Here is a 26,237-nt window from a genome sequence, read left to right as displayed (position 1 = left end):
CACCCACGCCTACTGCAGAGAAAATGGACAGTAATTCAACATCCCACAGAATGTGGAGGCAGCAGAAAGTCACAGCTAGCTGAAGTTGGGAGTTGCAAAAGGCCGAACCTTGGTGGAGATTTGCAGAGGGAACGACTTTAGTGTTTTTTCACTGCGTTAAGCTCTGACCACAGTCTAAGACTCACAAAGCCGCCTGCAGGGATTTGCTGCCATTCAGTCGCAAAAGCTTTACCGAGGTTGGTCCGCTCACAGTCAACATGCCAATTCATCCCCAGGTGTTGGATGTGGTTCAGGTTGTGGGCATTTGCAAGTCAAGTTATTTCCAGCACCAAGCAGGTATACAATTGTCGTCTAGTGCATAAAGATTTTACCATGCTGAAGCCACGACTTTTCACCAGGTTTTAGTGAGCGCAGAGTAGTTACTGTGTAGATTTCCTTCTGTTTCCTTCAGTTATTTTTTTCTAACAATAATGCATTCACTCACTCACTCACTCACTTACATCAGAGCACGAATCATTTTATTAAGAAGTACTTACACAACACTCACATCAGCAGGAAGCCTGACTGCAGAACACTTGTGCCAGCTGAACTTGTCCAGCAATGCATCAAGATAATTGTAATCCATTAGTATAAAATAAAAAAGTGCCACATCTGTGCAGAGAGATGAGGTGTACTACACATAGTGAGGAGGAGAATTTATTGTGTGCATTAACCCTTTATGTGCTAAATTTAAAATCTCTGCCTGGATATTATTTTAATTGTGCGCCGTTCTTTAAACGTCCTGTGGGTAAATAGATTTGCCCTTTTATCCATGACAACTGGAACTTTCAATGTCTAGCAGTTATTTTTGCAACTTACCATGTATTAAAAGAGCAATCTCAGATTAATTTCACTCCCTGCTATGGCGGAGTGAAGTGACCGTAATAACTTGATATTGGCTGGAAAGCACAACGACTCCCCTTTCAGAAACCGTTGAAATTTTTCAGATAGCACAAAGTGTGGCAGAATTACGGTACTACAAATTTGGCTCAAATAGTGCTTCTGTTTAGGACTTAAAAGTTTAAAGGAGAACTCCCTTACCTTCTCTGAAATACAGATAAACACGTGAATTTGGGCAAGGATTTTTTTGTGGGAGGAGGAAGTGTGTATAAACTTAGGAAAGCACAATAAAGTGTATGGTTTTCTCGAGATAAAACCATACACATACACAGACCTGTCAAACAAAGTTTGTTTTCTGGAGATCAGGAGATGATTGGTGTGCGAGTGATAAACCTGATTCCCAGTCGGCCATGTTTGTTTACGCTGAACTTGCGTTTGGTCTTCAGAGGTTTTGCGAGACACCCGAATGTCGCTGAGTGAAATCAGTTAGTGTGTGGCGTGTTGCTCCTGCCTTGTGGCTGAACACCACACACACTGTACGACCAAACCGGTTAACCCTACGATTCTTTATCGCAGAGTGTGTGGTGGCAAGTTTTGCGAATCGGACGACAACTTTAAAATCTTGCTGTGTAAACCAAAAGTTATCGCCAGGATTCTCTGTTTTCACATTTTCTATTTTTGCTGGAAAGAAACATTAATTTTAAACACCTCTTTGTTTTAAATGCTATCCATCATCAAACCCACTTATATATTTTTTTTCCCCCAGTTTCTAAACAAAGGGCGCAAAGAGAGGAGAAGAGTTGCCAACGGCTTTGCTGGCACAAATCCCAAGACCCCTAATTTAACAGAAAGAAAGTGAGACAAGGGAGCTGTCTGTGTGTGTGTGCAGTAATTTAAAGTGTATTCATTCTGTAGCTTGTGGGTCAGGAAACAGCCACTGAGGATGCCAGAAATGAGCAATGACAGACACAAACACACACTATAACGTGTGGCTCTTTACTGGGGTCCAATGTTCTTCACTCACCCTTCACCCTCCTGAAGGGAAGAAAGAGAAGAGAGGAAAGGAGAGACAATAAAACACTTGGAGAAAAAGGCAATAAGAAGTAAAGAAATAGCTGGTATAAGTGAAAGAAATTATTGGTAAGGGTTAAGAGTTATAGCGTAAAAAAAAAAAGATAGTTTGAATAAAGTCATTTTAGTCTCACGAAACTTCAGGAAACGCACTGATGGCACAAATCTGCTAATTACCATACCCACATATGCTGGTACATTAAAGATATGCAGAAGTTATAATGTCATCCCTGTACATGCAACAAAGGTCAGGATCCATCCTGTAATACTCTGCATTATGTCCATGGCCATGTGTAGTCTTTGTCCGTAAAGTAGAACTCTTTTAATGTGACTCGATTTGTTGTGGGCCAACCTGAAAAATCTCCTCTAGGCTTCCATAGGTGACAATCACCACCTTGGTGATGCACCACAGCTCCCTGTGGAAAATGACTCTGTGAAGCTGACTATTTCAGGAGAACAGAGGTGATGGTGTTGGGAAAATATGCGGCTTTCACTGGGCCACTGGGCCATTTTCTTATTCCTGATTCACAGGAAGATTTTTATGCCAATTTTATTTATTTTTTGTCCCAATTTTCGTCTTCCGACAATCTTAAGGACACATCGATTATTGGGATGACTAAAGATAATCTGAAGAGAAATTCTTGTCGTGTGTGCTATTATTCATCATGTCTGATAGCCTTGGCCCAATATGGCGACGTGGGTGTGGCCTGAGGTCTGTTTGAATGTGACATGTAGCCAATCAGAAAGCCAGGTGACAGAAACATGAAGGAGAATCCAAAATATACAGAAGACAAAACAACGTCCAGGGTGCAACACAAAGTCCGGTGGATGTTGTAGGATCTTTAGCCTTCTCTGTTAAACTATCGCCTTTGCACCTTAGTTGGCCATGGTTGTTTACGCTTTTCAGATTTTCCATCGACAGCTAAATGTTGGTGAGTGAATATCAGATAGTGTATGGTGTGTTTCTCCTGCTGGGTGGCTCAACACCACACACAGTACAACCAGACCTGTCATACCGAGGATATTTTATCGTCAGGTTTTGAAAATCGATAGACAATTTTTAAAGTCTTGCCATGTGAACCAGGCATTAGGGCTTGTTTCAATTATCTTTCTCCACGCAGGCAAACTGCTGAACTTGAATCTGGGTAAAAGTGAGTCATCTGAGCGAACCCCAGCTGTCTCTGATACAAAGATGCAATGCTATCACTTTAGAAAGTGATAGCATTCTTGCTCGCTATGGATTACTGCACAGTCATTTACACAATGCATCCAACTGGGCTTCCTTAGACTTTACCAAATTAGCATAAAACTCCAAACCTGATTGCCCTGTAACGTCACTTCTTGGTTTTCTCCTTAAACAAAGTACCTCACACATGACATTTGGAGCAAAGAGTGGCTTTCTTCCAGGTGACTGTGTGAAATCGCACCACCTCCCGTGTCCATATGTGCTCTGTTTGTCGCCCAGACATTCGCATCTGGGTGTGTGCACTCTGTGACTTTCTGACTTTGCGTGTGCAAGTGAGTGTGGATGTGTTTGCTGTACCGTGCCTCTTACTAAGCAGGGTGGATGGATGAGTCTGGACTGTGCTTCTGACAACACCACACCTCATTATCAACAAAATCCTGCTGAGACTCGGAGAGGAGGGGACTGGAAGACCAGCAGGTGGGATTGTGGAGATGAATAGTTGATGGTATTCATTAAGAACCTTTTTAATGCTCACTCTCTTGTTCTGTGGACACTAAATTATGCTGAGCAGGAAAAAAAATCACTGCAGGGTAATTCTTTCAGGTTCACACATGGATGTGTAGCAGTCAGCTGTGGATTTAATTATATTTTGAGAGCTGGAGAGTTTTCCACCTGTTACTATTATTATTATTATTATTATTATTTACCTTTTATATTTGCTGGAACTAGGACAGCAATCAATCTTGTTGAGTTTGTTGAGACTGATGTGGATTCAAGTAATCAAAAGCCCCAATCAGATGTGGTTCTGTAAGGTTTCCTGGTTGATTCAGATATAGACAGATAACCCTAACAACGACCTGGAACACCTTACTTTACAAGCTGACCTCAGATCTAGCTTACTAGATTTACACGCAGATAAACTGCTACTAATGTCAATCAGCTGGTCTGGACCACCAGCAGGGGATTCTTGCTGTTACGTTGGTGCTCGTTCCTCTAAAAAACATTTTCTCCATGGATGTGTCTTTGTCTCCATGTCTAAATCCTGTGCAGCTTCTTCTTATTTTTTGTAACTACCTCAGGGGTGATAAAAACCAGACTTAAAAAAAACAAAACAGACTCAGATCACTGGCGGAAAAGCAGATACTCTGTCAACTGGATCAGGCAACCGGCAGCAAACAAATACACAGAAAGATTTTGGAGACAATGGCAGCTTAATAGTGTGTTCAGATCGAACATGATTCAAGATTCAGAGCTTCTGGTTCACATGCAAAGTCTATGTGGAGATGCGTCTAGTGCACGTTGAAAAGTCTCCTGGTTACACGTCTTGCACATCGCATTTTGATGTGTTTTGTGTGTCTGTCGCTGCTCGTTTTGAGAGTGTGACGCATATGAAGCACATCCTAATCGGCAGATGCTAGATGTGGAAAATCTGAAATTTTACAGCTGGATACAGAGCATCAACTAATCTGAGACTCCACCATGTGACGCAGTGAGCTGTAGTTGGTGACCTGGTAGAAGGTGCAGGCACCAATGCGAGTCACCGGGTCGTCAAACTGGGCTTGGGTGAGACAAAAATATTCACACCAATGGAGACACACGCAACTTGGCTAGAACTGAAGCAGACATTAACCGGCCGGAGTTCATGTCTTGACGATGGAGAAGAGGCTCATCATATGCCACACCACAGTATGGTCTGTTGTTGTTGGAGGAGAGACTTTGCAGGAGTTCCTTCTACCTTCCCCATCCCCCACTTTTCCTGGCCCCATCCTGCACCTCAGTTTTAATGCAAAAGAGACACTGAGGTGGGGGGAGACTCTGTTTACAGCAGACTCCACATCACACCACCTGCAGCTCCATTTTTGATGCACGTTGGACATGCAAACCTGCATTCACTGAAAATTGAAAGCAGTGGTGAAGCTCTCCGTATAATTTTATGCATAGTTTGTTCTGAAGTGACCAGGAGGGAAAAAAACAAACATCTGCAGACATGTATTTTGCTATGAGTATCAGTGTATACTTTTACTATGTTTAGCTGTACCTTTACATGTTTCCTGTTCAGTATTTGAGGATTCACACAGTGGAAGTCTGGAGGATTTTTTTCTTTTTAATCTAATATTCATCAGAAGCTTAATGCTTAATTATTGTTTTAAATGTCTCGTTCAATATGCAAAACCTACAAAAAAAAATCTGTATTCAGCACATTCTCCCTCCAGTGCTTGTATAAACCTCATTATTACACAGAAGAGTCTGAATGACTGTTGCCTTTACAGATGTGAGAGACGGGCATTAACAACCCTTAGCAGTTCATTATCTCTCTTGGTGCTAAAACTTGGTTAAAGGTGTTGAAAGGAGAGCAACGTTTAAGAGAAACAAATGTTCAAAAAGGCAGAATAAAACATGAAAACAAGTAGCGTTCGTTTGAAGGAAAACTGTAGCAGCTAAAATCGATGTTGAGCTCTCTGCTGTCCTTCCAATTAGTCTAATGAGTTTGTGGGATTAGCAGTGGCCCACACACAACACACTTTATATTTAGTAAAATTCTCGTCAGAACTTCTAAAAAAACCCCAAAATGATCTCAATTCAAAACCAAGTAAACAGTAAGTGGAACCCAAGTCTCAGTCTCTTTTATTGCCAATTATATGAAGCATAATCTCTAAGCACATTTAACATCTGCAGGTAAAATGGAGGATTAGGTGGATGGGAGAAATGCATTGGGTTGAAAGCAGAGAAAATCCGGGGTGTTGAGGATGGGGCTGAAAGTGTAGAGTGGACGACTGCAGACAAAAACATGCACTGGAGAGAGAATGAAAGTGGAACATAGGAAACCATGGGAGGCTGGAGTAGCAGAGTGCATAGAGATCAGGGGGAAAAAAGCTAAGAAAAAAGAAAATATCAGAGTGAAGAGAGAGTAAAAAAACCAAAAAGAGGTAACTGTCCCTAGAGATGCTGAGAACGACTATTGATCAGGCTTAGCTAGCTCTTCCACTTCCCTGTTCTTCACTCGCTCTTTCTGCCTGTTTTTCCCCCTTCAACTTCTCACCTGTTAATCTCTCCTGCAGCCTTTCTCAGAGACAAAGGAAGGCCAGCAGAATGCTGAACTCCATCTGGGGCTGGTTCTGTTCAGCCCGGTGAACAATCATCTTCCAAACGTCGCTGACTGTTAGCAGTTAAAGGGCTCGTATGTTTTCCTACATTCAAGTCCTCTGCTTGAGTCAGAATAGAAGGGTAGCCATTAACGGCCGTTTTGTGAAACACAGACCCATTCGATAAACTGGAATATTATTGGAAAATCCCATCTATTGTAGGAACTCTGTCCCCAAGTGAAACACATTACACTGATTAATTCTACCGAGATGCAAGCTTGAAAGCCTTTATTTCTGTAAATTGTGATTTTCTGCTTATAGTTAATGAAAGCATGACATTTAAAATTTTAATATTACATCAAACAAATAAAATATATATGTTTTTGTTTTTTTGTTTTTTTAAAGTGGGCTTAATAAAAAGTATATTTAATCCCCGCTTAAAGGTTATTTCCAAAAGATATCTTAATCTGACAAATAAGACTTTTCGGGATGTATAGTTTAATTTATTGAGTGCAGCTTTCCAAATTGTCGGACGGCTTTTAATAAAACTGCCTTCTCTTTTGGCACAATGAGTCATTGGTTTGCCAGATGAGATTATAACCCATCCTAGTTCTAAAATGTTTTGCACACTTCACAAAAATACGGCGGTTAAATAAGCAGATTGGTACTCGTTATTGACGAAGGCAAAGAAATGGTTTCATGAATTGCCTGTTGGTTTGCAGTTTGGTTTTATTGAGATCTGAATAGTGATTAGTCTGGATTGAGTTAGCTGCAGCTCATTGTGAGCATCATTGTACTATAGCCAATGATATGTAACTTAAACCGCTCCAGTGCCATCCCTACATTTCTTTGAGTCATAGCAATCACGTGGATGATTGTTCATTTTCCTCTGTAAAAAAGAGACATACAACTTTCTAAGTGGAAGAACTTGTTCAGTGGCTCGTTGTTGTGTGCTGCCAGCCTATTAAAAAGGCCTCCGGTGTTGGGTATTGTTAGGTGTGATTTTTGTTTTCAGAAAGCATTTCCAGCCTCTTTCAGGCTGCGTGCGTCTGCTGCTCTTTCTGCTTCATGGTTTTTGTGTAGATCACTTTAAGACTGCAGGCATGTTACGCGGACATCTCCGATCCAGAGCGAGAGTTGTTTGTTAGCTTTTACCTTTTTGAGCCTGATATGAGATGAGCGTTGGAAAGGAAAAAAATCTGACTTTTTGGCCCAACTCTTTTATTTTTTTGTATTATTTAACATAGAAGTGTATATAATTTATTGTGCAACAACTGCTTTCAGACTTGCTACAGAGTCTAGCCTTTTAGTTCAGAATCGATAAATATTTATATCAAAAGCATAAATATCATAAAGGTATTTGGATTCACTCCCACTTTCAGGATAACATCTGAGATTTATTTTACAGTGTAGCTTACCTTTTTTTCCTCTCCCTGTCTCTTCTGCTTCAACAATTGCCATTTTTCTTCATTCGGATCCGGTTACTATGGAGACCATCGAAGTATATTGAACTCGTTGTCGAGTTGATGAAGCCAGTTTGAAATAATTTGAAGCAAAATGGAAACTCTCATGTTGTTTCCACCAAACTCTGACCCCCATCGTCTGTTGCAGCAGAAGTTTACAGTTTCCTGACCAGGAATTTTGTTTCCAATCTTGTGTGGGCCAAGATTAGATTTTAGCCTCAGTGTCCCTTTTTAAGACGGCAGGAGGGTCACTCGGTGTGGTCCGCTGCTGCTGTGGCCCGTCTGCTCCACGGTTTTAACACTCTGTGCGTTCAGAGGTTATATTTCACATACCGACCTTCACATTAATTAGGCTTTTTCATCCAGCAGCTTCTGTTTACTGGATTTCTTTATATTTTTCCGGCCCTTCTCGGTAAAAGTAGATCAGCAGATTGTGGAAAAACCCAACTCGGCTGGTACCAACATATCGTACCACGATCAAAGTCATTTAAATCCTCTTTTGGACTCATTAAGATGTGTGCTTTCAACTTCATCAGGTTGTCTTAGATAGATAATTGAGTCGCTGCCATGTGACAGGCTGGTTATGAAGCAATTGCATAGCAATAGCTAATAAAGTGGAGTTTATGTAAACAAGAGCATAATAATCCCTATCACATTTACCTGTATCTGCCGTTCATTTTAATAAAATGATGTGAAGCTTTAAATGAATAATGTTCCAGCATTAACTTCCTATTCATATTACGCTGTCGACAATTACAAAATTAGATGTTGTATTACAGCACATTAGTGGTGGGAGATTAATCATATTTTTTTTTATCTACATCTCATTAAACATGACAAACATAGGGAACATATTACATGATTTCACCACGAGACAGAAGTAAAACAGCTGATCTTAGCCGCCACTGTTAGCTGACGCTAACTGGAACGCTCATTACTACCTTTACCGGAAAGGTTGTAATAACCCACACACATGACTACAACACTAATATAAAATGATTATTAACATCATTTTATATTGTAAAATAACTGCTGCAGTTCATAAAAAGTCATTGACATGGATTTATGACAGTGTGGCCGTGTATTTTTCCGCTGAGTCATAACTAGCTAGCTAGGGAGGTAGCTAGCTAACAAGTTAGCTAATCACACAGTTCTAAATATAAATATACTTTATAAAAAAAGATAGCAGAGAAACAAGAAGTCACTAAGAAGGATTATGTTTTAGTTACAGATGAAGTGAGAGATTTAGAATGAAACAAAATGAGACAGTGGCATCTCATGAAAAGTAACATACCCTGTCCTGAATTGAATGCCCAACAAGGAGCCATAGGAAGCATTAAACACAGTTGAAAAATGTGACAAAACTTGATCTGTCACAACCTGTTTTTGTTTTTCGGCCTAAACCTACAGATGTATGTCACAAGTGTGACGTCGGAGAAGCTCAGAAAAGCTTTTATTCTCCAGTGAGGCAGATGCCGCAAACAGAACGCTGTTGTTGTGGGTTGCAAACTTTGCGTTTTGGTCTCATTCTGTCAAAACCATTTGAAATAAAACGAGGGATAAGACAAAAGCAATATTTGCTGAGCGTTTTACTCAAACGAACTTCAGCCTCCCAGTGAATATATTCTACATTTGTGTGGATCTTTTTTGTGTGAGGATATTATTTCACCTGGGATTTTCCCATCCAACTGAGGCCCAAGTCATTACTGGGTGTAAAACTCTATATAACAATGCATAATTGATGAGAACCAAGCAATGCATAGATAAGGACACGCCATGCTGATAATTAGAAAAGAAATGTGGGAAAAGGTTGTGTTTGAAGATTGTTTTTCTCCTGCAGTGCAGTTAATATTTCACACATGATGCAATGAAACACACTTGTGTGGCTGGGTGAGACTATTACCTGCCTTTGGCTGTGTGTCTTTTAAAGAGTTATTTTTATCAAAATTTCTTTTCAAAATGCCACATCTGCTATTTTTTCTTATTTTTGTGGTTGTTGTTGATTTATTTATTTCTAAAGGGATGATGCACATATCCTAGAGTTAGCCATAAAGGCTAGTTTTCATCTGTCGTCCCTCTAGGTACAATCAATAGAAATACAATAGTGCAATACAGACGACTTAAATAGCTTCTTCCAATAAATAGGATAATACTGATAAATAAAAACCATTTTTTATCTTAAAGTTAGAAATTTAAAAAGAATAAAAAGCCATATATCACAAATACAAACTATACATTGGAAAAGAATAAAAAGTAAGAATGACGTGATCAGTGCCTGCATGATGTAGGAGCCAAATGTCTAAGAAGAAAATGAATTACAAGATGTTTTGGCAGATCTGGTGGCATTAAAAAGATCCTGCAAAAACAGAAATTCAGCTTCAGTTCACACAACACTCATTTTTATCTCGCAGTCAGCTTTCAGATCTTGGCATCATTGCTCTGGCACTGAAGGGGCCTCTTCTGGCGAGACGCTCTGTGTGTTCATATGCACTTCTGTCCCTCTCGGCTCCTCCCTATATCTCGGCAATTTGCTCCCTTTATCGCCATCAGGGGAGCAAATGGTTTCTATAGCGACAGGCAATAGGAATTTTTTATTTTTTTTTTCTGTAGTTTCGAAGCCCTTGGGAGTGAAAGCGAGCTCGTCAGTGTTTCTGCACCACAAGTCAGCCAAGCTTATGACTACATTGTCATCATGGATCAATTTAGGGGATTATGATGGGATTTTATTCTATTATTATCCTGTATTATATATTTTTTTATCTTTTAATATATATATGTACAAATTCCCTTTTATTTGCAGTCTCTCACATCTCCTATTGTCTCACATGACCACACACATAACTTAGCTTCAGACTGCTGGGCGTGACATTGTTCCGCTGCCTCCCAGCCAGAGGTGGGAAAGCCTCTAGACAGAATATGAAGACGTGCGTCAGAAGAACTCGGCAGATGGACACACACTTTCACACACATTAACATGTTGTGACTTCCTCAGAGGCATCAGTCTTCTCGCTTTCTTTAGATTTTCACTTTCTCTTCTTCTTTTTCTGTTCTGTCATCTGATTCCTCCGAGGACTAAAAGTTTTTCTAGTTTAATTATTCAATTTGCATCCTGCCACTGTGTGATTTAGCTATTCTGTTCTGTATGGGTAAATAAGAAGGGAACATGGTGAAATACTTTCAATCTTGAATTCAAATGACTAAATGTTGCAGCCAAACAATTTTAAGAAAAGGTGGGAAATTGACCGAGTCTGTGATGTTCACAGGAAAATAATGTAGGAACTCCATGTGCAGTATTCAGTTGTGAAGATAAAACAAGATCAATAAAGTTCGATCATGCACACATGAAATCATTTCATGCACAAGCAATGTTTTAAATCAGTTTTAGCTTAAAGTTATCAGAGGTAAAGTGCTTATTGACTGCAACTCAGAGGCGAAAAAACACTTTTACTAGCAGAGTTTGAGCCACTGAAGTAACATTATCGGGATTGGTTTTAGTATTGACATAAAGATGGTAGCTGGAGTCTTCAGTCTTCTCTTCGATGTGTGCGCTACTGAATGGAGACTTCATCCTGACTGAAGTTTTATAAAACAATCTTTGTCTCACAAGCCACAAACAGATGACAGATGTCATCGTCTGTGAAAGGCTGCATTTGTTGTTCTTCTTCTTGCTGTGGTTCTTTTCTTTTCTTTTTTTAACCCATGGAGGTTTCTGGATGATTCTCCCGAACAATGGTTTTATAACAATCTGTTCATGTTAGCTGAATCTTCTGTCACTTGACTCTATTATAACTTCAGGGGGGTGATAAAACAAGATAATACCTATTTACCTCTGGTGGTTATATTGCAACATTTTTACCATTTAGACTTGCTAACAGAAGTTGTGAATATAGATTTGTAGAATTTTCTAATATTCTTTCAGTCCTCTCACTGAGAGCGACAAGAAGAGTCGTCTCCAAAACACAAACAGAGATATGTTTGGTGGGAGTGGAAACTTTTCACATAGCAGTTAACAAGTCTGTAGAAATTAGCTTCACTCCATTTTTGCAAAATAGAATAGAATAGAATAGAATAGAATAGAATAGAATAGAATAGAATATGCCTTAATGCTTCCCAAGGGGAAATTGATTATATGTTGACAAGTTACTCCATCCAATGTGTTAAATAGTAATAAATACAAATATGACCATATAAAGATTTTTCAAACATGTATAAATCTAAGTGTGATATTGTAAGTAATTTAAATGACTAAATATAAAATGATCCATATAATAAAATAATAATAAGCCTGCACATGAAAACATGTTGATCTATAAGTAAATGTATAAACGAGTCCAGAGAAAACCTAGATTTAGAGACATTCAGCTTAAATTAAAAATAGAACCACACTCAATGTAGGTGACATGTTTGCTTTATTAATTAGCAAAATAATTTACAGTATTATTGCAGGTTAAATTAAATACAGATTGTGTCAATCGGGCATTCTGGGCCACTCAGTTTTTGATTTACAAACAAGTAAAAGTTTTTTTGTTTTTTTTGCCTGTATTATATATTTTTTTATGCTTTAATATTTATATATGTACAGATTCTTTAATAAAACCTTCTGAAAAATGTAGTTTGCTAAATGTTCAGTGTTCACAGTAAAACGAAACATGACAGTTTCATAGGCAGACCGTATTTATTTCAGTTATTAAACATCTGAGACCCGACTTGGACTTCCACTAACATTTGTAACAGCAAAGCTCAGGAAAAAATCTCACTAATAAAGACACAGATTTTTGCCACGATGTAAAACTGATGATGAACTATTTGCATGCAAACTGTAATTCTTCATTTGTCCACTTACTGCTAATATTAAATCTTTCATCGGGACCTTTAGCAGCACAGCTGCAAAAGCATTGTGTAAAACTTTAACTCGTAAATGTAGGAAGAGTTTCATAAACATGGACCTGAGCTGCCATCTGTTGCGACTCTCCTGACCTTTAACAACACAGAGCCGAAGCAGCAGGTGAAACAAGCTCTTTGTTATTAATGATCATCATCTGGAATGGAGGACGCTGAATCTGTTTGAAATAATAATAGGGTTTGAAGGTCGGCACTGCACGTAAATATGATTAAAATATTTGACTTATTCAGAGCAATGATCAAAGAAAACCTAACTGATGACATTTTCTCAGCTGTATATTGTTACGGCACATTGTTGTTTGTTTGTTTGTTTTTTTTATTTAACCAGGTGAGTTATTCAATTATTTACTGAATGACACTTTAGCAGCAGTCAAACATTTATGGCAGTGTCATGTCAGACTCATTCACAACCCCTGCAAATGAATTATTACCAATATTTTATCACATTTTGATAAAATATTAAGCCGTTATCACTTACTGCAGCGATACATGTCTGTCCACCTGGCTACATTTTAGCTTTAATCAATTATATGATAAAGCTTTAATAGTCATGTAGTAAAAGATGGTTTTCTAATCAGTGCCTTTCATCCATCCAACAACTTAGTAAGTGGCTGATTGCATTCGGTAACAGATTTCTAAGAGAGGAGCCATATTTAACTGCTTCTTGTTTGGTTTTACAATCCAACAGTAGATCATGCAGCCCACATAAGTGTCTGCATGCATGTGTGTGTGTGTGTGTGTGTGTGTGTGTGTGTGCGTGTGTGCGTGTGTGTGTGTGTGTGTGTGGGTGTGTGTGTGTGGGTGTGCGTGTGTGTGTGTGTGTGTGTGTGTGTGTGTGTGATGTTCTTCCACAAAAGCAACTGCTGGTGCAGATTTGGAGTTTTCTCATTGTCTTCAGAGAGATGAACTGGAGGCTGTCAATCATGTGTGCACAGTGGGAGTCTCTGCCAAGGCCTCCGCTGGCTCTGCTTTAGCGATGTAGGACACACAAACCCCAATCTTCCTGGCAGACAAACAAATACACACAAAACACAGACACTCTCATACTCTGCGCTCCGAATCATACCCTCTGCCAGCCTCCCTATGTTGTGAAATGGCTTTCCTCCAACCACGGCTATGTTTGTTATCCAGTCTACTCAAACACACACTCGCACGGCACTAAGCAGACGCTGAGCCAGGCTCCCTGCCTGCAACGTAACCCTGCTTGATCCTGCCTCTAAGCACACACAGACACACACTCATCCACTCCACCCTGCTGAGTGGCCGGCTGCAAGCTATCCACCTCTTGCCACCTAACCGGGGTAAGCAGTCTGTCAAAAACATCAAACCAAGCTTTACTTGAAGGTCCAATCCCCCTCACAAATCCCCTTCAGCACTTTTGAGTCTAATTGGATCTTTCTGAATCATCTTTTTCCGTCTAATTTCAGTGTTTCGTAACATTTTTTTTAATGATTTCTCTATAAATGCTGGGTTGTCTGTGTTCCACTTTGACGTATACAGAACTTCAGCAGTATTTTACATGTCAGATTCGTTCAGCAGACTTTTGATGCTGACAGATCATTTGTTTCGCTCGAAGGGTCTGAGGGGAACTCCAGATGAAGCTCCGATCTCAGTGGTTTTACACTTGATTAAACTTTTCTCCTGGGTTAATTTAAAGGTCCAGTGTTGTAGCGTGTGGTGACATCTTCACCGCAAATTGCATACATCTTACTCCCAAACTGCGGTGACCTCGGTTAATGAAGTATCATGGCCGACTCAAGTGCACATTGCGGTACATTCTCGTTCTGACGCTCCAAAGACATTCAGATCCATCTTTAAATCAAAGGTATGCTACTCAACTTTATTTATATAGTACTTCACATGACAAAAGCAAACAGGTCATAAATGCATTAAACATTAAAGATTCAAATATAAGTTGGGAAAAGAAATTGCTTGTAGAAGACAAATAAAATTAGAAACTTTGAAATACATATAAAAGACAAATTTGGTACAATTATTCATCAGAAAATTTTGGTAACAAATTAGGACAATACTTCTTTTCTGAAGTTATTGAGGATTAGATGTTTATTGTTGTTAACATGTAGGTGATGAGAAGCAAATAAAGACTGATGATTTTCCAGGGAGCCAGAGAGGGACGCCAAGCAGCAAACAGATATAAATATTCTTAAAGTTATATAAATCTTATGTTTCTTAAACAAAAGGACACTGTTGTTGAGATTTTCAGTCAAAAATAACACCGGATTTCTTAATCTAGCATTCTGAGCTAAATCAGAACCATCTAGAGCAGGGGTCTCAGACTCGCGGCCCGCGGGCCAACTGCGGCCCTCGAGACGATAGTTTGTGGCCCCCACCTTAATATGAAAGTTTAATGTTAGTGTGGCCCGCGAGCAGTGATGTCAGTAACGCGTTAATTTGTAACGTGTTACTGACGTCGGACCACTTTTTTCAGTAACGAGTAATATGCTATTTCAAATCCAGTAGTCAGACTACAGTTACTTATCAAAATCATTTTTGCGTTACTATCTTCTTTTGTTATTTAATCGTATTTCCTCTACTCGTCTTGTCGAGTGACCGACGTCTCTATGCGACGGAAATGTAAACAATGGAGGGAGATGCGCATTTTGTTGGTGAAAAAACTGGAACTATTTTGAGTTTCTGCCAAGTCCGATTATTATAAGCGGCTTTGGGCTTCATTTTTAAAGTCGCTTGCCCGATTTAATGATGTGGAGCGCCTTTTTGGGCTCGTTTTTGAACGTGAAGTTGCTCATTTGGGTTTGGAAATAAGCAGACTCATAATAGCTAAATCCCAGAATTTGTTCGTCATTAAGGTAGTCTTACTCCATCTCTCCCTGTTCATCATTTCTCAGATGATCCGTCCCGCTGTGTCTTTGTTAATGTCAAGTTAATATATTACCTCTGAATGACGTCGAGCTTCGCGTTGCGCTCCAGAAAACTACAAACATCGAGACTAATTTAAACAGCGCAATAAACATGAAAACAGCCACGAATGAACGTGTCCGTAGTTTCCAATAATTATAATGGCAACTTAATTCTAATTATTAATACTAAGATAAGTGTCACAAATCTGTGCAGCCATCTGAGCTGTGAGCTGCAGGAGGAGATCTGTGCGCAGTGACACCAAACGCAGGGCCGTAACGCAGAACCTGGAGGCCGGAGGGGAGTGGGGGGGAGGGCTTTAAAATCCTTCTTGGAGTTTTCCAGACAACAGTGGACCACACAAATTACTCATGGTTTTTATTTTTCTACAATCTCCTCTTCAGTTCAACCTTATCAGTGGAGACACATTGTTGATGTTACCATTATAAAATAGCTTACAAAAAAGTATTGGCAAAGCTCAATGTGATTTTCACAGGAGGCAGAGCGTTGTTAGCACCTGCTGAAAGTAACTAAAAAGTTACTTTTAGTGTAACTTAGTTACTTTCCAAATCAAGTAGTCAGTAATCTAACTAAGTTACTTTTTCAAGGAGTAATCAGTAGTTCGATTAAAGTTACTTTTTCAAAGTAACTATGCCAACACTGCCCCCGAGTTTGATATTATTGGCACTTTTCAGTGTTGTGTGCGGAGCTGAACTAACTTACCAATCACAGTGCTTCAAATGGAGCTCATTGACCCGCAGTGCCTCTCTGAACTCAAAGCCAAGTTCAGGGAGGTGAGTGGAAAAGCAGACAAGCTTGGGCAATTTTTGAGAGAATTGCCACCCAGCTTCCCTGAGCTTTCCCAAATGTTCAAGCGGACCATGTGTCTTTTTGGGAGCACATACTTGTGCGAAAAGCTCTTCTCTACCTTGAACTTCAATAAGTCCAAGTACAGGTCCAGACTTACTGACGAGCATCTTCAAGCTCTACTTAGGGTCTCAACTGCCTCCTCCCTTAAGCCAAATGTGGCTCTGGCTGAGAGGAAGCGCTGTTTATACACAGTTTATAAACTGTTATATTCATAACAGTTTATGTTCAATGTTCCATTCATGTTCAGAAAGTTAAAGGTTAAAGAACTGTTAATACAGCCATTTGAATCTGAAATATTATAATTACATTTATCTAGTCTTCTATAGCTGCTGTGTTATTATATTTTATTTATTTATTACTGATTAATTTTTTTTCTTATGAATTGTTAATTTATTTATTTTTTCATCTTATTTTGTGTTTAAAAAATAAAAATAAAGTCATTTGCTAACATTGGAATGTTTTTGTAAGAGCTTTTCTTGTGAGATTTTCAGTCCCAGCCTCACCCAGATTTCTACCTCCATTCAGGGAAATTGAGTTTGAGACCCCTGATCTAGAGTGAGAACATGACTTCAAAAATAACATCTGACATTTTTTTGTCCAGTTCTAATTACTTTAGTTTTGGTGAGTTTAAGATGCATAACTGGACATCCATACACAAGACAAGTGTGTAATGTTAGCAGCAGATTAGCTTTCTTAGGCTATATGAGAAATAAAGCTCAGTGTCATCAGCATAGTGTTGAAACAGTAGATCATATTTTCTAATATTTCCTGCAGTTTACTGAAGATGAGTCCAGAACATGGTGTGTACTGCATCAAATATAGTGAAAGTTTTGTTTTAGCTTTTTGCACTGATACATTGTTAGGATTGTTGTTAAAAAGGTTTATAGTGACTCAGAACAGGAAGTCGTCTTTCAGAGTAGTTTTGTTGGCAGGTACAGTAGATGCTGCTGTCGTGTCAGATTAAACATTTTATAAAACCATATTAGAAATATTTTCAATTAAAAATGGAATAACAAAGGGTGGTTTTAACATTACTGTGTGTTTTATGCTAAATCAGCATAGAATATTTACAACATAAGGCCAGCAACAATAGAAACCCTGAAAAATAATTTAATGGGGAGGTTCAGCCTCAAACTATAACTCTGTTTTGTTTTTAAGTGGGTTATGAGCTTTTCTTCAATTTTCATATTTATTGGAAAGGACTCGCTCAGCTGGCCTGCTCCGACATAATAGATAAAAATTTACTTTTGTTTTTAAAATCTGAAAATAGAAATAAAATTTGGCTAAATTCCCTTAATTGTCAAAGCCTTTTGTTGCTTTTCACACATTTTTCTTTGCTGTAGCAGTGGTAAATGTGGCTCTTTGAATTAAAAAAAAAAAGCTGCTGACCCTGAGACTTCACAATCTTCACTGATGTTGAAAAAGTTTGGAGTTCATGCTTACAGACTAGTTTCTGCAGATCTTTGCTACGCTGCAGAAAAGCTGAGGATCACACACTTATCAACTACACCAGCTGAAGGATCATAGAGTAGAGGATTGGTCAAACAAAGTTAAGCCAACTAAACGCATCAAACTCATGGAAAGTGTCAGAAGGACGACAGCTGAGAGTGAAACTTAGGAGTTAGAGGCAGTAATATGCAAATTTAAACAGGCTGTCTCTTTTTCAGCCCTCCCTAAAATGAACAAGAACTGTTTGAAATGCTTTATGCGTCTTTGACAGACTGCTGGTGTTAGATACATATTATCATTAGTATGTTGCTCATTACAATTTTCAAACTTTACTCCAGTTAACTTTAAATCTCATGCTGTGCTGAAATTAAACAGATTTTTAGGGGGGGAATAAATTCATTTCTTTAGTCGTCATGACTGCTAAACTTAATAGGATGATAAGAAATCTCTCTTTTGTTGCTCATCAAGCATTCTCCCAATGCTCTTTAAGGATTAGGAAATTGCCTGATGCCATTTAATAAAAAGTAAAAATCAGTCTCTGTTCTGTTGCCCACACAGATAAATGTCAGGCACCCGGGGTTTCAGCTTTATTGGTTGTTGGAAGCCTGGTTTTTGTACAGCCCTCAACATGTCAGTGTTTATGAAACCGGACCTAGTTCTCTGTGGAAATGGCCAATATTTCTGTCACTTTCCTGTTTCTGTCATGGGGATATGCAATTCAGGCAATTATGCCACCCTTTAGCAGCAACACAGCGCAGCACTGAAAAGCTGCGAAGGCAGACACAGACCGAACAAGCAGAAATGTTTAGCCATAAAAAGAAATGTCCAATGAAAAGCTTTTTGGGGGGAAAGTTCAAAAAGTCAGTGATTACTACTGAGCTGTCATGCTGCCTTTAGCCAAACAGAAATAAAGCTCTTACACCATACCAGTCCATCTGAATCAATGAAGGCATCGCTGGACGTTCACTTACTTCAGTAATTCAATTTGAAAGTAAACTTGTTTATAAAATGGATATTTTATTTGGTTATTTGTGTTTATCTTGATGCTTATGTGTTCCAGTCAATGAAAAGCTAAAATTTGGTCTCTCTGTTGAGTGATAGTAAAAGGTGCAGTTGGACAAGTTGCACATTCAAAATCAATAATAGCACTTTTTAAATAAATAGAGTGAAATCCTTTCAAGAGGTAAGGGGGGGGAGTTTGCAATGTGTGGACTTCAGCAGGAGTCAGAAGCCATTTTCACAAAACATTTCCATCATAAACACACAAAGACGAGTCACCTTTAAGCTGTCTCTGGTCCTTCATAAATCACAAGTGAAGTTGTTGATATCCCACACTGCTACATTTATCAAAAAAACAAGCCAGCAGTGCAGAATGCCACTCTTTTCCCCCCACACCATTCTGTTTAAAACACTGAAAATAAAAATAAAAACTCAAAGTGGCAATCTTGTTGTTGGCCGAGCAACATTTAAATCTGAAATATCCTTCAAGTTTAAATGATGTTTCTCAAAATCTTCTACTTTTGGCAGAAATTATTCTGAGGGTTTGGATTTTAAATCCTGTGGTTAGGTGATCATACAGACTTCATCACTCCGTCGACCCACTAAGCTAACCCAGCACTGTGCAGGGCAGCCAGTGACGAGCTCTGACTACCTTGCTTGGCAAGCAAGAAAGGAACAGAGAAAGGTTGACTTCTACCCCTGTGCTGCATCTGTCTTTTCAAAAAAAAAACAGAGTAGGCAAAAGGCACTTTAATCCCACCTCGAAGTGTTTTTGTGAAAGCGGCTAAAGCTTCAAGAGAAACCACACAGTCTTATCCAAGACATGGGCTGCAGTCGTTGTGTTAAGCTGCTCCTAAATCAGTGACAGCGTCGGAAACATCTCACCGAGGCAAAAGAGAGAAAGGAATAGACTGCTACTGAGTGGTCCAAACTCCTCTTTTCATATGAAAGTAAATTTTTCATTTCATTCAGAAATCAAATCATCCAGAAAGTGTGAAAGAAGACTGTAGACCAGTGGTTTCAAAGTGCGGTCCAAGAGGGCCAGAGTCCCTTGTCCGACACACTTGAATTAAGTCTTTATCAAGTCAAGAGGACTCCAAAGCACTTCACACTACATTCACCCTTTCACACACACATTCACAGTGGATAGTAGCCGCAGCTGCCTGGGGCTGCCATGCACCGGTGCCACCTGACCCTTTGACCACCACAAGCAGGCAAGATGAGTGAAGCGTCTTGCCCAATGACACAACAAAAGAGATGAATGGAGTGGGGAATGAACTGGCAACTCATCGATTGCAGGACCAACTACCATCACCATCATCCAGTCAAACTCTTCAGAGCAATTGGATTCTGCTGTAGAGGCACAGAATCCAATTGCTTGAAGTCCAGAGTCAGTGATGACTTGGGAATCATGTGATTGGCTGGTGTTGGTCATCAATACAGCTATTTACTTGAAAGTTCTTAATGCTTCCATCTGCTGATGATCTTTACAGCGATACTGATGTTACTCTTCCACTCGGTACCTGTCCACTTTGACAAAGGTACCAAAAGCTGGTTCAGTGACCATGGTGTTACTGTTAGCCTATAAACTGGTCTGAGCTGATTTTTAGAAAGTCTTTATGTGCTGTTGTCAAGAGGAAGATGAGACACCAGATCCAACAATTAAGACGGGATCAGGGACACTTGACTGCCAAAGCAGCCTGGGTTGGGAGGCACTGAGTGACTTAGTCAGGAAAGAACATGCAGCATGTTCAGAGCAAGTAGTCCTCAACGTGGTTGTTCACAGTTTTGGTTTCATGTCTTCCCTTTCTCTCTCTTTCTCTCCACCACCTTTTCTGTCTGTTTGCTGTTCAATAATGGCTACAAGTGGTTAAAAATCAAAGATTTCTATTACATCTGAGCAGAAGCAAAGGCTGATCTCCGTGCCTCACTGACGCAATAATTCATACAAAAGGAACCTTGACCAAGTACTGAGTGCAGATACTCTACAGGAAGTGGAGGTTTCAGTAGATGCAGTTCTTTTAAATTAAAGTCCTGACAAACCAAATTTTGGGTTGTAATAAGCTGTGAAGCGTAGCCCCTTGACTGTCACTCTGAAAAAAGTCCAAGAGGACACTGATGTCCTCTTAAGACCTTATTAAAAAAATAAACACTAGAAAATATCATATATATTATAAATCTATAATATATGACATGGACTTCATTTTTTGAGCTAAATTACTCATGTAACTAAATTTTGTGGATGTTGCTGATTTTTTTTATATAGTTAATGATGCATTACAAATGTATGCATACTTTCCACTGGTTGGGTTTGCCTCCACTTAAGTAACGCACCGGGGGCAAAAACTAAGACCTTCAAAGACCGAGGTGGACTGGCATGGTCTGCATTCAGATGACCCAAAATGAAAGAAACCTCTCTCTTTCTTATTCATCTAAACCGAGGCTAAGCATAGATTAGAAACCTATCTGTTGTGCTCCCCCGTGGTCTGCAATACGCAGTCTATCCACATTAGTTCTGATCACTGGCTGCCTCCAGGCTTTCTCTTCTTCCACCCTTCCTTCTCTCCTTCCCTCTCTTTGTTTACCACATAGAGGTTGATTTATGTCGGCTGCACTTGGCAGAGTTGGGTGGCGTGGGCGAGATACAGCAGCTGAAGTGGAGCGAGAGAGAGAGGAGACGACGAGGAGGGATGAAAAGAGGGGAAAGCAAAAGGCCATATCGGAGTGATGTAGCAGGGGGAACATGGAGAGATAAAGACAGGCTGAAAGAAGGGAACTAAATACAGAAGGCCTGGTGAGAACAGAGAGAACGGGAGGTGGGGGCTGGACGGAAAGAGGTGTTGTGCCGGCCTCAGGTGTCTCCTGCTGATTTGTATCTTTTATGATGCCTCTCTACGTCAGAATCCAGGATCTCTTGTTTGGTTCTCATCCGTCTCATTATGTTAAATCATGTGGAACGTAAATAGAGGATGATTATTTGGAGCAAAACTTTCTCTTTTTTTTCATATTGTTCAGCTGGATAGGATGTTTGTTGCACTGTAAGACAGTCGCCCTTAACATCAATACATGATTATGAAACAGCAGATCGGAATCTCAGGTTCTTTGTTTCCAGGTATTTATATCTCACTTTGTTGCACAACGTCGTGTTTTGTAGCTGAAAGCATTTTAGGTGCATGAGGGAGATGAGAGGGAGAGATCCAGTTGAAACCGGATATTTACATACACAGAGTAAAAAGGCTGCACAGTGGCGCAGTTGGTAGAGCTGTCACCTTGCAGCAAGAAGGTCCTGGGTTCAATTCCCGGCCCGGGGTCTTTCTGCATGGAGTTTGCATGTTCTCCCTGTGCATGGTGGGTTCTCTCTGGGTTCTCCGGCTTCCTCCCACAGTCCAAAAACATGACTGTCAGGTTAATTGGTTTCTCTAAATTCTCCCTAGGTGTGAGTGTGTGTGTGAATGGTTGTTTGTCCTGTATGTCTCTGTGTTGTCCTGCGACAGACTGGCAACCTGTCCAGGGTGACCCCGCCTCTCGCCCAGAACGTAGCTGGAGAGGAACCAGCAACCCTCCAGAGCTCATTAGGGTCAAGGGTGAACAGAAAATGGATGGATGGATGGATGGAGTAAAAAGACGCAAACACATTTCTGATCTCACCGTCTGAAGTTAAATCAGACCGAACTTTTCTTGTTTTAGCTTAGTTAGAATTACCAAAATTATTTTATAGAAATTATTTTGCAGCTTTTCTCAAATTCAAAGGTTATACATACGTTTTGCTGAGCATCAGGGACAATGTCTTCTAAAATGAATGACTTGGGTTGGAGCTTTTGGGATGACGATTGATCTGAAGGGAGGAAGACGTAACATCCAGAAAGGAAAGTTGCACAGAGAGCAGTGTGAATGACTGCTGTTGAATGAGATCCATTTCCACATTGATCAGCTCCTCTCAGCTCCGTGGGGAACAGTTTGATTGATACACTGCCTTGTAGATGTATTTAAAACCCTTGACCTTTTTCTCATTTTCTCACATTGTGGCTACAAGCTGCTATTCCCTCTTTTGGGATTTGATTTGATGGACCAACACAGAGTAGCACATCATCAAGAAGTGGCAGGAAAGAGAGACGTCGCGTTCAGTTATTTCAGGGTCGGTTTGTTTTGTTTTTTTTACTATTTTTGATATTTCCCAGCCAGCTTTCCACATCTAGAAACCAACATGTTTGTTCTATGAAAATAGATTGGATGGAGAGAATATGTGAGCAGACTTTTTCAATGAAAATGAAAAATCTGGGTAAAGCAAAATTGTTCAAATGTTTTTTGTGTTACAAACGTAATAGCAACAAAATACTTACAGTTAAAGTAGAAGGTAGAAAATGTAGTTTGTCATCTTTATAAAGACACCAAGCCTTTGCATGTACTCCAAATTGTTTAAGGACAGCAGCTGATTTAATTTGGGTTTTCCTTTTCAGGCTCTCAGGGGGGTTGAGGGTTAAGGTTTCTAAATAAAATTAATAAATCAATGTTCACTTCAGACTTAATGAACGTGCACATTTTTATTGTTAAAGGAAATGTTTTTAATCTAAAATGTATCTTTCTAAAAACAGGGTCTTTATAGGTTATTTTTTCACAATAATCAAGCATTAGATCTCCCCTGAAAACAACCATATTAAATAAAGTAACACATTGTTACTTTCCTAAAATAATGGCTTAAGTAATTTTTTTTCCCAAGAGTGATTAATTTTTTGGGGGGGAACTAAATCATCTTTTGGCAGAAAAATAACTTGGGTCATTATTTTAGGGTGGAGTTTGCCGTACAAAACATTTCTAGAATTACTAGTGTGTGTGATGTAGCTCTTCCATTCACTCACCACAGCTAATAAAACAAAAGAAACACTCCACTCTCATTAACTCACTCTACACGTGTTTATACTGTACAGGCTTTAGGCATTATGAAGCCAGATGCAGTTCAGAGGATTATTAAAGCAGAAACATGGCAGCTGTAGTCTTAAGTTAAACTCTGCATGAACATTACAAAACTCCTTTAAAAACAGTGTGTGTGTGTGTGTGCGTGTGTGGGTGTGTGTGCTGGAGTGTTGCTATTTAGCTTTAGTTCATTTTCCAACAATTCAGAAACAGACTAGAGACCAGAGCGAGTTAATAATTCATGGTGGCCATGGAAACACAAATAACAAATTCCATCTGTTAAAAAGCTGCGCCGCTATTTCATTAAACGAGAAAAAAAAATGTTTTCTCTCCGTGGTTCCAGTAGGTTAAAATCAGACAGTTGCAGAGTCTGCATGACTCACCGTCTTTCAAAAGACGCCTGCAGCACCTGTGAGGAGAATTCATCCAAGCCGCCGCTTCACGGCTTTCTAAAAGAAAACCGCATAAAAATCTACATCTCCTGCTTCTCTCTCTGTGTTTCCCTGCAGCTGGTCAGCTGAGCCAGTCGGCTCATTTCTCCCTGCAGCTGCCCTACACTGTGCTGGGCCTCGGACGCAGCGCCAACTTTCTGGACCACCTCTTCGTTGGCATTCCCAGGAAGCCTGGAGAAACGGTGAGGATGTTTAAGGACACAGTGGAGGCTGGAGGGGGGGAAGAAAAATACAGGCTGCGTAGTTGAGCAGATTGTCTGTGGTTGAGCAAAAGAAAAAAAAAAAACGTAAAGATTTTTTAAAAGAAAAAGAAAACATCTGATTTAAACCCCTTGGTGCAAGTTTCACTGTAACATGAAAGCTGAAGTTAAAACTCCAGATTGAGTTATTTCTGAAGAGCCTGCGTCTCTTTTGAGCGCTGCGTGCCGTGCGTGTCTCTGCCACTTTATGTCTCTGCATTCAGTTCAGTGTGAGAGGGGAGAAACAGCCGCGGGACGGTGATATCCAGAGCCAGAAAGCTGTCCAAGAAAATATCAGCTCATAGAATAATTCATGAAAACGTTTAGCATTTCAAAGTCACAGGCGGAGAGCAGAAGTTTTGTTTCCGAACTCAGCTTTTTTTTATGTCAAGGAGCTGGATGTTCGATTTTTCCATAAAATAGTAATAAAAACAATCAAAACGTCTTTCTGTTTATTTATCTGCTATGCAGAGCAGAAACAGCTGAATCTGTTGGAAGAGTCTGAATTTTCTGCCGTCATTTCAAGCTTGGTTCACATTTTCTTTTGCAGCTGTTTATGCAGAGATGTGATGGCTTGTATCAGCTGTCAAGAAATGTGTTCAAACAAGATGTCTGCTAATGAGAGCAGCTCATTAGACAACGTGAGAAAGGTGCCATGCCCACATCTTTTAAACGCTAAGTGTGTGTGGGTGTGTGTGTGTAACAGCTGAACCCAGTTTAAAGTGCAGCAACAATCAGTGTGGATTTCTTTCCAGTCTTCCATTTCTGAAATCACTTTATGGATTATTTTCCTAAACACTCACATTTTCACATTACTGAGCTTCACTTCTTCTCCTTAATGAGGACCGGTGATGTATTTTCACTGGTCATAAGCTGAGTTCGGCCATGTCTTTAGAAGAGGCACGTTCTCTGCCTACACCTCATTGCAGGTGCTAAAAGGTTTACTGTCAAGAGTTTAATTTGTATTTAAAAAGAAAAGAAGGTTGCAGAATTGAAATATATTTAGACACATTGTGGGAGATGGATAATACAAGACTTTTAAAATGTGGAACGTTTTCCAGATCTAAACATGAAATTGTCGCAATTTGATAACCTTTAGGGAAAACCACCACTTTGCAGTATTTTCAAAAAAAAAAAGCAAAACCAAAATGATCTAATTTCATGAACTTAAAACAAAAAAGCAATAATTATTCAAAAGTCCAGTCCCCCAAACCTTTGCGGTTTGCGTTGGGGTTGAATATAGTACATCCCTGTGCCGACATTATTATCCTGACTATTACAGCTGGAGATCTCCCCACAAACAGAAAGCGGACTACAGCGCAGGGTATTCTGGGTAAATACAACCAAAACAAACATTTTAGCTGGAGAAATGCTTCTTGGAGTTTTTATTATACAACCGCTAAAATCTCACCACCCTTCACTGTTGTTTCCATTTTGTGACGAAAGTACGTGCGCTGTGTCGTCTCCTGAAGTTTTCATGTTGTTTTCTTCAATAGATCTAAGTTCAGCGCCACCACAGGTGAGGAGTGGAACAGGTTTTTAAAGGGTTTGGGTCATTTGACCCAGTACAGTGCGAAAGCAAACCGCACCAGCTGATAAAATAACAAATGTTTTAAGTTTGTTCCCTAATCAAAACGAGTCTACTGAAATATCAGGTGTGAGAAGTGTTGGTCGGCACACCTTTTGTTTCTACACCATTACTCTAGTTTTTACAACAAGAAATGTTTCCAGAATTATTCATAAATTTTCCTTATGGATAATTTTAAGATTTTTAAAACCTTTTTTTTTTTTTTTTTTTTTTTTGCTGTTTTTGAGACTAATTCTTTACATTGTTTATAATCAACTTATCAGTGCAT

At 39.5% G+C, this 26,237-nt stretch overlaps 1 protein-coding gene across 3 annotated transcripts in view; it reads left to right on the top strand.

The window, feature by feature from the left end:
- Window positions 1-26,237, top strand: part of itfg1 (integrin alpha FG-GAP repeat containing 1) — a 169,208-nt gene that overhangs the window by 124,770 nt on the left and 18,201 nt on the right. For all 3 annotated transcript variants that reach the window (XM_044102727.1, XM_044102744.1, XM_044102736.1), the window contains one exon: window positions 24,200-24,324. In XM_044102727.1, the coding sequence (XP_043958662.1) occupies window positions 24,200-24,324 (125 nt within the window). The remainder of the gene's footprint in view (window positions 1-24,199; window positions 24,325-26,237) is intronic.

The sequence above is a fragment of the Gambusia affinis genome, linkage group LG02, assembly GCF_019740435.1.
Source record: "Gambusia affinis linkage group LG02, SWU_Gaff_1.0, whole genome shotgun sequence".
NCBI classification, from domain to species: Eukaryota; Metazoa; Chordata; class Actinopteri; order Cyprinodontiformes; family Poeciliidae; genus Gambusia; species Gambusia affinis.
This window is presented reverse-complemented; position numbering and strand designations above follow the sequence as displayed.